This window comes from Panicum hallii, chromosome 5 (assembly GCF_002211085.1).
Source record: "Panicum hallii strain FIL2 chromosome 5, PHallii_v3.1, whole genome shotgun sequence".
Lineage (NCBI taxonomy): Eukaryota > Viridiplantae > Streptophyta > Magnoliopsida > Poales > Poaceae > Panicum > Panicum hallii.
The window spans coordinates 10579702-10593975 of record NC_038046.1 but is presented as its reverse complement, the minus strand read 5'-3'; the positions used below and the strand labels follow the sequence as shown (position 1 = coordinate 10593975).

The following is a 14274-nucleotide window of genomic DNA, read 5'->3' as shown; positions in this document are numbered from 1 at the left end:
GAGATGAACGAAACAGAAGAACCTTTCAACAAAAGGAGCTCCAGCCGTTAAGAAGAGTTGCGTACCTCCTCATCCAAGAGTGGATCCAACAGCACAAGCTGGCCTTTCAGTAGTCCGTCCGAGTGGTGCAGGGCTTTGCTGTTGCTGGCCCGGCCTCTGTACTGTTTTTCGCATTTCCTTGGTGCTTTTTTTTTATGAGTGTTGTGTGGCCGAATCTGTGGTGTTTTGGGCTAGCGTTGCAAGTGGTGCCCATGATCGGTCTTCTTGGGCAGGTTGGGCTGTCTGTTTCGTTTTGTAATGAGGCAAACTTCTGCAGTCCTTTTGAGAAAAGGAAGCCGTTGCCGCTTCAGTATGGAAAGAAAGCGGGACGGCGAGGTCAGACTGGAGAGGCCGGGGCGGAATCGCTGTTCGTCTCCCTACATGGCTCACCGCGCGATGTGGACGGACGGATCTTGTGTCCGGCACGAAAGAAGAGCAGGGCCTCTCGCACTCGCAACTCGCATCAGGCATTCGCAGCAAGCCAGCCCGAAAGCGGAACCACCGGAGGCCTTCTTTGCGCAGCTGCTCGCTTTGTTAACAAAGACACAGGCCGGCAGGAGTCGCCCTATTATAACTTATTAGCATAGCAAGAACATTGCTTTGTCGTTTCCCCTTCTGCTAGGGTAGAAGAATTCTGTGACTTCACTGTTCAGTTTCAGCGCTCCAGCCCCCACATCATCTTCTGTACTGATCGCCATAGCTTCGATGGACCTTTTCCCCTTTCCAAATGCAAATATGCCATCAGTATCCAAATGCAAGTATGCCAACAGCTCACAACCACCACTTCGCCTCCAATCCTCATCAAGCGGGGAATATCGTTCCAGGTTTCTCCACCCGATGCTCTTTTGTCGCTTAATTAGCTACTGGTTATCGGAGCACATATAGATAGCCAAGTAATTAATTTATCGGAGCCATTGAATCCGTCAGTCAACTGCTCCAATAAGCCTGTATCCCCTGGACCCTCTTCTTTTTTTTTCTTTCCACAAACGATAAGTTCGGAAGATTCGGCGCGTGATGCCTCAGGATGGCCATTTGGCTTTCCTGCGTCGCGTCCCCCCCGCAGAAGGATCACAGCACTGGCACAAACCACAACTTTGGAGCTCTTCTTCTCACTAAAAGTTGTCCTGAAAAAACGGCAGAGACGAGAGCGCTGGAGAGGCGTTGACGTACCATCCGAGGCTTAATCTGCTGCGCTGCGACGGTGTTGCGTGACAGGAAAAAATGACATGCTCTGCCGACCTGGATGTGCGATTTATTTTGAGGGAAGCTCCTATGCAGTGTGCCTGCGTGCGTTTACCTCATCTCCTTGGCGGCGGCTTATTGGCGATTGGTGTAGCAAAATAGCAGTCAGTCCTGAGCCTTCGAGCTTTAAGCTTTGGAGCGTCAGTCGCGCGCGTCGTTATTGTTGCTTCCGCGAGCAGTTCCGCCGGTCCAGCACTCGTTCGTGCCTGTCCTTAGTTGTGGCGGAACTGTCATGGGCTCCGGTCGAGCTCTCTTGTTCACGAGAGAGCGCCATGCGGCCATGGCCAAAGGAGCTTTGCATTGGGGCGTCAGCCGCTGCGCCGAGCCGGTACACGCAGCTCGAACGGGACGTTGATGGCGCACTCGCACGTTAGTCCAGGAGCCAGCGCCACTTCACTACCTGTGCCTATCCTTTGTTGCTGGCTTGCTGCCGTGTGCGCTTCGGTTTAGGCACTTCTCATGCACAGATGAGCTAGACGCCAGCAGATGCTTGTGAGCTAACTGAGTCTCCTAAACCTGAGAAATTGCCCGTCGGCATCGATGCTGACAATGCCTCCGGCCGATCGAAGCCGGCATCTTGTAAGCGCGAGCCTCGTCGCGTTATCGCCCTCGTATAAATGGCACCGTACCTAATCACCTCCCTGGAACGTGGCAGACTACTGCGCGGTGGTGCGGCGCCAGCAGCAGCGGCGGCGGCATGGAGATGCTGAGCCGAAGCCTGCACGGCATTGCGAGCCCGGACGCCACGCCCTACTTCTCGGGCGCGTCGTCGCGGCGGCGCAGCGGCGCCGACGAGGTGGACGACGAGGAGGCGCTGCAGTGGGCCGCCATGGAGCGCCTCCCGTCCTTCGAGCGCCTGCGCACGGGCCTCGTGCGGGCGGAGGCGGCGGCGGCCCACGGGCACGAAGAGGTGGACGTGCGCGCCATGGGGCTCGCGCAGCGCCAGGCGTTCGTAGACCGCGTCTTCCGCGTCGCCGAGGAGGACAACGAGCGCTTCCTCAAGAAGCTCCGCGCCCGCATCGACCGCGCCGGGATCCAGATTCCCACGGTGGAGGTGCGGTTCCGGGACCTGAGCGTGGAGGCCGAGTGCCACGTCGGGACGCGCGCGCTGCCGACGCTGGCGAACGCGGCGCTGGACGCGGCTGAGTCGCTGCTGGGCCTGCTCGGGGTAAACCTCGGCGGCAAGCGGAGGCCGCTCCGCATCCTCAAGGACGTCTCCGGCGTCGTGAGGCCGTCCAGGATGACACTCCTGCTCGGCCCGCCGTCGTCCGGCAAGACGACGCTCCTGCTGGCCCTGGCCGGCAAACTGGACCCCAGCCTCGAGGTGCGAAAAACAGAGTGCAGTAACGATCGGTCTCTGAACCATCGTTCGTTCGGCTGTGGCTTTGCTCCTCCCTACTCCTGATTGCGCGGCGCGGTGCAGGTGAGCGGGGAGGTGACGTACAACGGGTACGGGCTGGACGAGTTCGTGCCGCAGAAGACGGCGGCGTACATCAGCCAGAACGACGTCCACGACGGCGAGATGACCGTTAAGGAGGTCCTCGACTTCTCCGCGAGGTGCCAGGGCGTGGGCCAGAGATACGGTGAGCCGTCAGACCTCAGACGTCGTCACTGGTTCTTCTGATGCTGCAAACATGACGCTGAAAAATGTTCACCCATCGGCAGAGCTGCTCCAGGAGCTGGCGAAGAAGGAGAGGCAGCAGGGGATTTATCCCGACCCGGAGGTCGACCTGTTCATGAAGGTGTGCATTCATTCCTGATTCCTGGATCTAGCACATGAACATAGAGTATAGGACTACAGGCTCTATAGCCCTATAGGTGGAGTGCACTTCAACTTTGTGTTGCACGGACAATTTTTCATTTCTTTTGGAAAATGATGATTTGCAGGCCACTTCAGTTCATGGAGCCACTCTGCAGACGGACTACATTCTCAGGGTAAAGCCCCAAAGCAAATCTGTAGCGTCATTTCTTTATTTTTTTTAACGATCACATTGCAAAAATATTTATGCCCGGAGTCAGTTGTCATGAAAAAAATTCTTATCATAAATTTTTTTAGAAAATAAAAAGAACAAGAAAAGTTATAGGGGGAAAACACAAAAACCGTATACTTTAATTGGGCCCCTATACTTGGGCCTGCAACAGCCCTTGTTCGCCCCCGGAAAGCCCCTTCCTCAAGCGTCCGCCAAGCCCAACAAGGCAACAGCTCGACTCCTCGACTCCCTCCTACAGGATCATCGTCCGTTGACAAGCAAGTATAGACTAGCAAGAGTAGTTTGGCTTCCAAAAAAAAACAAAAAAAAACAAGCAAGAGTAGTTAGTTGCAGTTGCAGTCGTAGCCTCGTACGCGAGGCGTTTGCTTTGTTTGCCGCATCGAGAAGACGGGGAATCGCATCGCGTATCCCCGGTTCCACATTCCTGGCTTCCCTCGCAAAAATTTCGACGCATTCGGCGATGTCCGCGGTTGTGATGCCGCCGCCGGTGGGTGCAGATCCTCGGGCTGGACATGTGCGCGGACGTCATCGTCGGCAACGAGCTGATGCGCGGCATCTCCGGCGGCCAGAAGAAGCGCCTCACCACAGGTACCCGCCTTCCCCTTCATCCGCCTGAATATTGTTCCCCTCCAGAGACCTGAATCCTGATCGCATTGTCCTCCGCTGCTGCAACCGCGCGTGTCTGGTTTCAGCGGAGATGCTGGTCGGCCCGACCAAGGTGCTGTTCATGGACGAGATCTCCACGGGGCTCGACAGCTCCACCACCTTCCAGATTGTCAAGTGCATCCAGCAGATCGTCCACCTGGGAGAGGCCACCGTCCTGGTGTCGCTGCTCCAGCCGGCGCCGGAGGTCTTCGAGCTCTTCGACGACGTCATGCTGCTGTCCGAGGGTCAGATCGTCTACCAGGGGCCCCGTGAGTACGTGCTCGAGTTCTTCGAGAGGTGTGGGTTCCGCTGCCCGCAGAGGAAAGGTGTCGCTGATTTCTTGCAGGAGGTTCGTTACTTCCTAGTTTACTTTACTCTGTATAAATGAAACATATAGAGTATACCTTCTTAATATGCAGATTGGCCTCTAGTGTTTTTTGCTAATAGTCAGGAGGTTCAACACATTTACTTTACTCTTTAGTGTTAGCAGGAAAACAACTTCTTAGAGTTTGTAATGGTTCTTGATACATCTATTTTACCTTTTTGGCCAACCAATATAAATGGCACTCCCTCTCTTAAACAAATGTATCCTGTTTTAGAAAGTTTGTTGTCAAACTTCTGCAAATTCCGACCACTTAATCAATGATTGGAAAGAAATATTTGGATTGGTCATGTGAAAACGGTACCGTTAGTTTTTAGTGAAAAAAAATTAACTTCATGATATGATGTTTTTTTCATTCTTTGACCAACATATTTGTATAAAAAATTTAAAGTTGGAGACTGTTTAATTATTCAAAATGCCATATATATTCCTTAGAGGGTGTACTAGGCGCAAAGCAGTTAGCATATTGTTCTGATGGGTGTTGTTTTTGAACAGGTTACATCAAAGAACGATCAGGAGCAGTACTGGATACAGAACGAAAAACCATATCACTATGTGTCAGTACCTGACTTTGTTTCTAAGTTCAAGAAGTTTCATATGGGGAAGAGCCTCAAAAAGCAACTTTCAGTTCCTTTCCACAAGAGAAAAATACACAAATCTGCTTTGGTATTCTCTGAGCAGTCTGTTCCTACTTTGGAGCTTCTGAAGACCTCATGGTCCAAGGAATGGCTTCTCATGAAGAGAAACTCGTTTATCTATGTTTTTAAAACAGTTCAGGTACCTAAATAGCCAGGACGTATCTAGCTTGTCTCCCTTCAGTGCAATCTTAACATCTTTGTCTAGGCATGGCAGAGTACCTAATGGGGTTATAATTCTTTATCTGATCATATTTCTTTTCTTTTGAAGGGAATCCTGATTGCATTAGTAGCATCAACGGTTTTCTTGCGAACACAAATGCATACAAGAAATGAGGAAGACGGACAACTCTACATAGGAGCACTTGTTTATGTCATGATAGTTAACATGTTCAATGGTTTTGCTGAGTCAGCTGTTATTTTGGCACGGCTCCCTGTTCTTTACAGACATAGGGACTTCTTGTTCTATCGACCATGGACACTTACACTTCCAAATGTTCTACTGAGAGTCCCTGCCTCCCTGTTTGAATCGATAGTTTGGGCAGCTATAACATATTACACCATTGGTTTTGCCCCTGAAGCTAGCCGGTGCACACTCTCCCCAACAGAAATCGTATATAGTTAAAAACTTTACATTTACTCTCTGACTATAACAGTAACATATTCATCTTGCTGCAGGTTCTTCAAACATCTGATTGCTGTCTTCTTTATCCAGCAGATGGCTGCTGGACTCTTCAGACTCGTTTCTGGCATGTGCAGAACGGTTGTAATAACTAATACGGCAGGATCACTTGCAGTCCTTTTCATGTTTGTACTGGGAGGATTCATCCTACCAAAAGGTAATCATCAATCATTTCCTATTTCCATTGTTTCTGGCTATATCTGGACATTGTTTGATCGTTTTCCTTGGTGATGTGGATATGGTGCGAGAAATTATTAATTATTTGCATGTGAAGGGTTTGAAAACCACAGTTGAGGGCTCAAAAAGAATCTCAGCATAAACAATAGGAACTGATGAGTCTTAAAATCAGTAAATGATTTTTTATTTTCTAAAAAGGTTAACAAAGTACATTATGGCTCAAAGACTTGGTTTCTTTATTGATAAATCTTTTGTGGTCACTTCAGTGCTGAGTCTTATTTTTGAAGCTGACATAACTGCTGCTCATTGTTACAGATGCAATTTCAAAATGGTTGATATGGGGTTATTATTGCTCACCTCTAACATATGGATACATTGCTCTTGCCGCTAACGAGATGCATTCTCCTAGGTGGATGGACAAATTTGTAAGTTAACACGTGATCATACTAGTGCTATGTTCTCCTAAGAACAATTTTCTTGATCTTCTTGTTATGAATCAACAGGCACCTGATGGTAGGAGATTGGGAGTGGCAGTTCTAGAAAACGCAGGTATCTTCACCAGCAAGGAATGGTACTGGATTGCAACTGGTGCACTTCTAGGGTTCACTATTCTGTTCAATGTGTTATTCACACTGTCACTTATGTACCTAAATCGTAAGTATCTACTCTTTACACATAAAGAATATGTTATGGCATGCATTAGGCAACTCCTTTATTTTCTTAATCAAGCAATTTTCTTGTCTATGATAAACAAATATTTTCATTGTGTAATAACTTCGTTCTTTGACAAATTGATATTGGCATCTTACTATTGTTCTGGTCCTTGGATTAGCTGTCGGAAAACCACAGGCAATCTTGCCTGAAGAAACTGATACAAGTATAGAGGACACTCAGGAAGGAAAGGAGATGTCAGATATAACACAGACAAGTAAAGTCCCAACATCAGAACCTATATCCCCAAACTCAATGATCACATGTAAGCTTGTTTCTGTTTGTTCCGCTTGCATTCTTCTCCCGTGTTTGGAAAAGGGTATGTTACCTTACATTGAATCCCCATTCTAATGATGTTCTTTTATTGTTTCTAGTGGATAAGGTGCTTGAACAATTACGTGGCCAATCCCAGAGTACTTCTGATAGGTCACACAGAAATGCTTCTGTCAGAATTGCTCCAGGAAGAGGGATGATTCTTCCATTCGAACCCCTCTCCATGTCTTTCAGTGAGATAAATTACTACGTTGACATGCCTGCAGTATGTTGCCTGTCCATATATTTCTTTTTCGAAGCTGCATTCCTATGTCATTGCCCATTATTATATCGATGACCAATAGCTTTCCATATAATCAAATACTCCCTCCAATTGCAAATGTAACTTCATTTTACAATATGTGTTGGATAAGTAGACCGCATTTAATCTGGGAAAGTTGATCTGAGCATGAATATCTTCATGATTTTGTTTTTGAAGAATAACCATTTTGCATTGGTGTCGTTTATCAGCTAACGCATGGATCCACATTAGGTGTGTAGAGACTTTGTAATATAACTATGTGAGTTAACATATCTTCTACAAAAGCTCTTGATTATTTTTCAAGAACTTGCAATGGACGTATTCCATTACACTCGATTATGCTGATGCATATCCTCCCAAACATGATGTGTAAGGAGTTAGGACACATTTTTTTTGTGTGCATTGTGGTCGTTATCACATAACCTGTATCTCATTTGCAAGCTGTGCATATGACAGGAGATGAAGAGTCAAGGAGTAACTGCTGATAAGCTTCAGCTGTTGTCAGGGATATCTGGGGCTTTTCGACCTGGTGTTCTTACTGCCCTTATGGGTGTGAGTGGATCTGGAAAGACTACTCTCATGGATGTTTTATCTGGAAGGAAGACTGGTGGATATATTGAAGGAGAAATATATATATCTGGTTACCCTAAGAACCAAGCAACATTTGCAAGAATATCAGGGTACTGTGAGCAAAATGACATCCACTCCCCACAGATCACTATAAGGGAGTCCCTACTCTTTTCTGCTTTCCTGCGTCTTCCTAAGGAGGTCACGAATCAAGAAAAGAAGGTACATTCTTGTTCTACTAAAGTGTTTTTTTTTAAAGGACGGCGAAAGCTTTTGCTTTGCCATGATATTGTTAGAAGAAGAGAAGTGGCTCAGTTTATAAGAAAAGGCAGGCCCAAAAACCGTACAACTAGGGGTGTACAACTGAAGTGGTTATATTCTTGATAGTTTTTTAGGCGAATTAAGTTCATTAAAGTGTGTTTACATCTGTGTAGATATTCGTGGATGAAGTTATGGAACTGGTTGAGCTTAATGGTCTCAAGGATGCTATTGTGGGTCTCCCTGGTGTGAACGGGCTGTCAACAGAACAAAGAAAGAGATTAACAATTGCTGTAGAGCTTGTGGCAAACCCCTCAATTATCTTCATGGACGAGCCAACTTCAGGTCTTGATGCGAGGGCTGCTGCAATTGTTATGAGAACTGTTCGGAACACTGTTAATACTGGAAGAACCGTTGTCTGCACTATCCATCAACCAAGTATTGACATTTTTGAAGCTTTCGATGAGGTAATGCCATTGCAACTTGTGGAGACATTATTCTTCTTATGTATGTATGTACATTTCTTGTGCTTTAATCTTTGTTTGTCACCATGCAGCTGCTTTTAATGAAAAGAGGAGGCCAGATCATATTCTCTGGGCCATTGGGTAGGAATTCACATAAAGTTGTTGAATACTTTGAGGTGTGTGATCTATATTCAAACTACTTCCAGTTATCACATAGTTTTAGTTTCCTGTCATCTTGTGATACCTTGCAACAGATTCTGCAATAATAAGGATACGTTTGATCATTCTCTAATCAAAACTCTTTCTTTCGTATAGTCTTTAAAGTCTGATTATCCTTGTACCAAACCAGGCAATTCATGGAGTCCCTAAGATCAAAGAGGGGTGCAACCCTGCTACATGGATGTTGGATGTAAGCTCAGCTGCTACAGAGGTTCAGTTGAAGATTGATTTTGCGGAACATTACAAGTCATCAACTGTGTATCAGTAAGTGCAGGACCACTTTAACTTCTTAATTTAAATATGTCTATCCCACTTTTAAATTTTAAAAGCAAGAACGAGTAGGAGAAACCACATATCATTGATTTTATGAACATTGGGACTTGAACCCGTGGTTTAAAACTACCACAACCTTGTGCGCATCCACCAGCTTCGTGGATGTCCTCTATTACAGTAGTGCATCCATCAGTAGTGCAGGCGGCATTGCATCATCGACATGAGCTCCTTAGAGATTTGTAGTGATACACCACTCTGCCTTGAACTACACTGCAATTCATGCTTGAATGGACCTGCCTCTTCCTGCTGTTTTGAGTATCCAGGTGTTTTATGTGTCCTCTTTGTTCTATGGCTGACTATTTTCAGGCGGACCAAAGCATTAGTTAAAGAGCTGAGCAAGCCACCTCCTGGTTCCAGTGACCTCTACTTCCCCACTCAATACTCGCGGAGCACCTTTGATCAGTTCAAATGTTGCCTCTGGAAGCAATGGTTGACTTACTGGAGAAGCCCTGACTACAACCTTGTCAGAATGTTCTTTGCATTATTTACTGCCTTATTGTTGGGGATTATATTTTGGAGGGTTGGTCGTAAGATGTATGTTCTTACTATGCTAAGTTGTTAACTTTTGCTTTGCATGTCATTTATTTGTCGCAGATGTGTATTACAGGATCCTTAACTGTGTCTTATTTGGTGCAGAAAGAGTTCAACAGATCTTTTGATCATCATCGGATCAATGTATTTTGCTGTCGCATTTGTTGGTTTTGAAAATTGTGTAACTGCTCAACCTGTTATTGCTGTGGAGAGGACTGTCTTTTACAGAGAGCGTGCAGCTGGAATGTACTCAGCTATACCCTATGCTCTCTCACAGGTCAGTTATATTGACTAGCAATTCAAATGAACTCAAAACACGCATTATAGGTGATGCCAAGTATGATGTACATTGTTAAAATGTGGTGTAAAGGAGAGAAAAAATAATTTGATATGATGTTCAAGTCTGATTCTGATAGCATTTGAAAGATTAATCGGTCTTTTCTTTGTTCAGGTTGTTGTGGAGATACCATATGTGTTCGTCGAGACTGTTATATATAGTCTTATTGTGTACTCAATGATGTCTTTCCAGTGGACACCAGCAAAATTCTTATGGTTCTTCTATATTTCATTCCTCACCTTCCTCTATTTTACTTACTATGGTATGATGAGTGTCGCCATAACACCGAACCCTCAGGTCGCTTCCATATTTGCCGCTGCCTTCTACTCTCTCTTTAATCTCTTCTCAGGGTTCATCATCCCGAGATCGGTAGGTCACTGGTTCGCTTTCTTAAAGTAACTTTCAAGGACTGTAAAACCACCGTGCACTGAATCTATGTGAATTAACTCAAACACTGTCTTGTTCAGAAAATCCCAAAATGGTGGATATGGTACTACTGGATTTGTCCGGTGGCATGGACGGTTTATGGACTGATTGTTTCTCAGTATGGTGATGTGGAGGATTTCATCAAGGTGCCCGGCCAACCCGATAAGCAAGTCAGGACTTTCATCAAGGACTACTTTGGCTATGACCCAGACTTCATGGGTGTAGTAGCAGGAGTGCTGGCTGGCTTTACTGTCCTCTTTGCTTTTACATATGTTTACTGCATAAAGAAATTTAATTTCCAACAGAGGTAGAAGCATAAGCTTCAGTTTGCCATGTATATTGAGGGTGTGTGTTCAATACAAAGGATATCGTTGCCCTTGTCAGTTCTGGGACAGGTTGCACCAAGTCATATGTTGGCGTGCTTAGTACCCGTGGCTGGTGCAATGAACTATATCAGGACAGACTATATTTTTGTATATTATTTATGTTACCAAGATGTAATTAAAGTGTTTAAATGTCAACAACAGGAGCCCGTCTAGCTCAGTCGGTAGAGCGCAAGGCTCTTAACCTTGTGGTCGTGGGTTCGAGCCCCACGGTGGGCGGATTTTGTTGCCAGTGTTTTTACCATCTCTTTTGGAAATGAAATTAGAAACTTTTCTTATAAAATCTATTTATTATCCATCATCATTCAAGCCCGTCTAGCTCAGTTGGTAGAGCGCAAGGCTCTTAACCTTGTGGTCGTGGGTTCGAGCCCCACGGTGGGCGTGTTTTCCACATTTTTTTCGTTTGGTCGTACTTACTTTTTCTTTTTCTTTTTTTTTTGCTAAACTTAGTGCTCTTCCTGCTTGCATGTCCTTCCTTGATCTCTTTACGAAAACGGTGGATCATTCCAGCAATCCACCTCGACGCTTTCCACCAAGAAGACAACAAAGGACAGCTGCGATCGACCCTTTCTCCATTTGAAACGCGCTCATCTGCTCTAGACCCTATTTCATCAACCTACCTGACAACCACCATGAGATGAGGAATATCATTTCTGGTTACACCATCTGATGCTCCCTTGTCGCTTAACCAGGCACATACATAACCAAGTTTATATTTAGTCGAAAACTCGTGGAATGCTTAGCAGAGAATGCTCCCGTAAGCCTCGATTATTATTGATTTTTTTATTGGGCGGGACCCGGGAACCGACAAGCAGGTTGTTGTTCGGTGATGCCAACAAGTTGCAACTAGAATCTCAAAATTCGGCTTCCCTGAGCTTGTTGGTTCCATCAAAGAATCTCAACGCAAGGAAAGCAAGTACATTAGAACTTTGAGTTCATAGGGTGGTATGTTTGTGTTAGACGCTGAGAGATTAAGTCGGAGATGCCGGCATTCGCGAGTGCGGATCCTCGGGCTGGACATGCGTGCGGACGTCATCGTCGGCAACGAGCTGAGCTGCTGCGCGGCATCTCTGGCGGCCAGAAGAAGCGCCTGCGCCTCGCCGCAGGTTCGCGCGCGCTTCGCTCCCTCGTCCCCGCGCTCCAATTTGCCGTGCTTCCGATCGCATTTGCTCCGGGGTTCGGTTTCAGGGGAGATGCTGGTCGGCCCGACCAAGGTGTTTGTTCATAGACGAGATCTCCACGGGCCTCGACACTCGACAGCTCCGCGACCTTCCAGATCCTCAAGCGCATCCAGCAGATCGTCCACCTGGGCGTCTATCCTCAAGCACGCCTTGTGGTCGTGGGGTCGAGCCCCACGGTGGGCGATTTTCCTTTTGTTTTGTACTTTTTGGTGCATTTTTTCAAAAGGCTGTACATTTTCTTTTATAGAGGAGGAATGATAGTGTCAACTCCAAGTGCCTAAGGGAAGTCCCAACCCTCCTAGTCAGCGGTTTCCATAGAATTAATGATGGTGCCAACTCAGCAAAAATCTGATGCGGCAGGGTAACTAATGAAAATCGAGTTGCATGCAGGAAACTAGGTCGTCGCGTGCACCAAGACTGTGCACCAAAACGAAAGAAACCAGCGAAAAAAGCGTTGGGGGAGACGCATCGTATTTTCTCATATTTTTCTTAATACGAATCTTCTACATTGTTTTGATATTGATATGTCTATGATTTTCCTTTTACAGATCAGGTCGTGCCAATTTGGTGTTGCTGTCAACCTGGAGAACTGCTCGTGCCTACTAAAATTCTACCTTCTGATGTCATCAGACTACCTAAACTATCCTAGCATGTAGTGTCATATTATCTGTTATTTTGGTGTCGTGCATGTGGCCAACTTGTGGCTTCATGTGTTTAGTCTGGTGCTGCAAGTGATGCTATATGAATTGCTCCACGAGAGATTATCAGTTTGCATCCTGCCATTTTGGCTACCAGTTTGAGTCGTGATATTGTGGCTGTCAGGTTACTTTATTATCGAAATGGATGCCTATTTATCTTTAAGTTTATTTGTGTCAATGTGATATATGCTCATGTGCGTATGATGGTTGCCAACAAGCTAATTTTCTTTGTTTAGGCTACAGTCTGTACATGTGCTAGTTTGCTGCTGTTTCTGGGTGTAGGCGTACCACACTTGATCCTTCACCATTTACGTGACATGCAAAGAGTCATTAAATTTTCTTCTCTATGGAAACTGCTGTAGATACTTTGCATTGGGGAGGTAGTGTCCAGTTGAACATTAGTTACTCTCTTTCTTCTCTAGACACCACCCGTGAACACCGCGGGTTGGGACTGCCCTAGCACCATCCCCTTCTCATTTTACTGCTTTGTCCATGGAAAAGCAGCGGTGATGGTTTGTGCCTCTCTTTCTTCAAACTTACAGGCAGCGCGTAATTCGTACCGTGTTGTGTGGATATGATAAAGTGAATTCGTGCATGCCAGTAGACATATGCACAATGCATCCAAACGATACGACATTTACACCTCACGCCACATCATAAAGGCAAGCGAAGCTTGAACGTTCCAAACTCTGTAGTGGTGTTAGGAGATCAAGACGGCACGAAAAAGGACGTGCTTTCTCGACAGCATGCACGATTTATTATGGTTGGAGAAGCAAACCCAAGCATCCGGTTCTCCACGACGCTGCCAGCTCTGCCATGGGACACGGGCCGCTTTAGACACCTCAGCGACGCCGGCCGTTCTCTCTTGACCAGCGCTGGCGGTCATCAGTAAACTAAGTTTCGTACCAACCATCGCCACGCACGTCAGGCTACTATCTACCCTGCCGGACACTTGGACGTACGTGCCAGCCGTCCATGGCCACGCACTCATAAAAGAACCGGTCGAGCTTGATCGAGCTCGCTCCACCTCTCAGCCGTCGCGCCCACCGCCGCACGGAACCGCACGGCCGCATCCATATCCATGGACGGGGCGCCGGCGGCCGCGTGGCGCGGCACGGTGCGCGCCGTGGCGTCGGGGCCGGCGCCCGGCGCGGCGTGGGCGCTGCTGGGGGACTTCTTCTCCCTGGACCGGTGGGTCTCCACGGTGCGGACGTGCCGGCGCGTGGAGGGGGACGAGGTGGGGCGCGTGCGCTACTGCGAGGGGCCCGTGAACATGGCCGCGGCGCCTGGGGAGGCCGCCGTGGTGGGGTGGTCCAAGGAGCGGCTCCTGGAGGTGGACCACGCGGGGCGGCGGTACAGCTACGAGGTAGTGGAGAGCAACAAGGGGTTCGGCAGGTACCGCGCCACCATGCGGGTGGAGGACGACCCGGCCGGGTGCGCCGTCGCGTGGTCGTTCGAGGCCGACCCCGTGGAAGGGTGGACGCAGGAGGGGTTCGTCGGGTTCCTGGAGGAGCTCGCGCGTGGCGTCGCCCGCCGGCTCGAGGAGGAGATCAACGTGGCGAAGCCCGATGGGGTGTAGTTCAGTCTTGTAGCAGTGGGTGTTCTACTGTTTTCACAGGGTATTGTGTTGGGATCGCCGTTCTTGCAGCTTTGGTTTGACACGGAGACCTGAATCAAATGAGTACCAGATTGGCACACAATGAGAAGTAATGGTTTTCTTTTCCCGTGTTAAGGACAGTACCATACGATTTATCTCAGTTTACAGGATGACCACTTTTTTTTTCTGAATTCTTGATGGA

General features: G+C 47.3%; 2 protein-coding genes and 2 non-coding genes across 4 annotated transcripts; all 4 read left to right on the top strand.

Annotated features, from left to right (window-relative positions):
• The first annotated feature begins 1561 nt into the window (after positions 1–1561).
• LOC112892398 (ABC transporter G family member 38-like) lies at positions 1562–10596 on the top strand. Its single transcript, XM_025959574.1, has 22 exons — positions 1562–1609; positions 1937–2605; positions 2705–2864; positions 2947–3023; positions 3169–3216; positions 3770–3860; positions 3965–4266; positions 4795–5076; positions 5206–5522; positions 5613–5773; positions 6109–6218; positions 6297–6447; positions 6626–6769; positions 6879–7042; positions 7535–7867; positions 8080–8370; positions 8460–8543; positions 8717–8850; positions 9226–9453; positions 9556–9727; positions 9902–10156; positions 10255–10596. Exons 1-22 carry the CDS (start codon positions 1562–1564, stop codon positions 10522–10524), a joined length of 4491 nt encoding a protein of 1496 aa, XP_025815359.1. The 3' UTR covers positions 10525–10596.
• A 146-nt stretch (positions 10597–10742) lies between these two features.
• On the top strand, positions 10743–10815 carry TRNAK-CUU. The gene has a single exon. It is a non-coding gene; the product is annotated as a tRNA-Lys (tRNA).
• Positions 10816–10905: 90 nt separating this feature from the next.
• On the top strand, positions 10906–10978 carry TRNAK-CUU. The gene has a single exon. It is a non-coding gene; the product is annotated as a tRNA-Lys (tRNA).
• A 2510-nt stretch (positions 10979–13488) lies between these two features.
• On the top strand, positions 13489–14237 carry LOC112891358 (lachrymatory-factor synthase-like). The gene has a single exon (XM_025958197.1). It carries the CDS (start codon positions 13557–13559, stop codon positions 14052–14054), a length of 498 nt encoding a protein of 165 aa, XP_025813982.1. The 5' UTR covers positions 13489–13556; the 3' UTR covers positions 14055–14237.
• Positions 14238–14274: the final 37 nt, after the last annotated feature.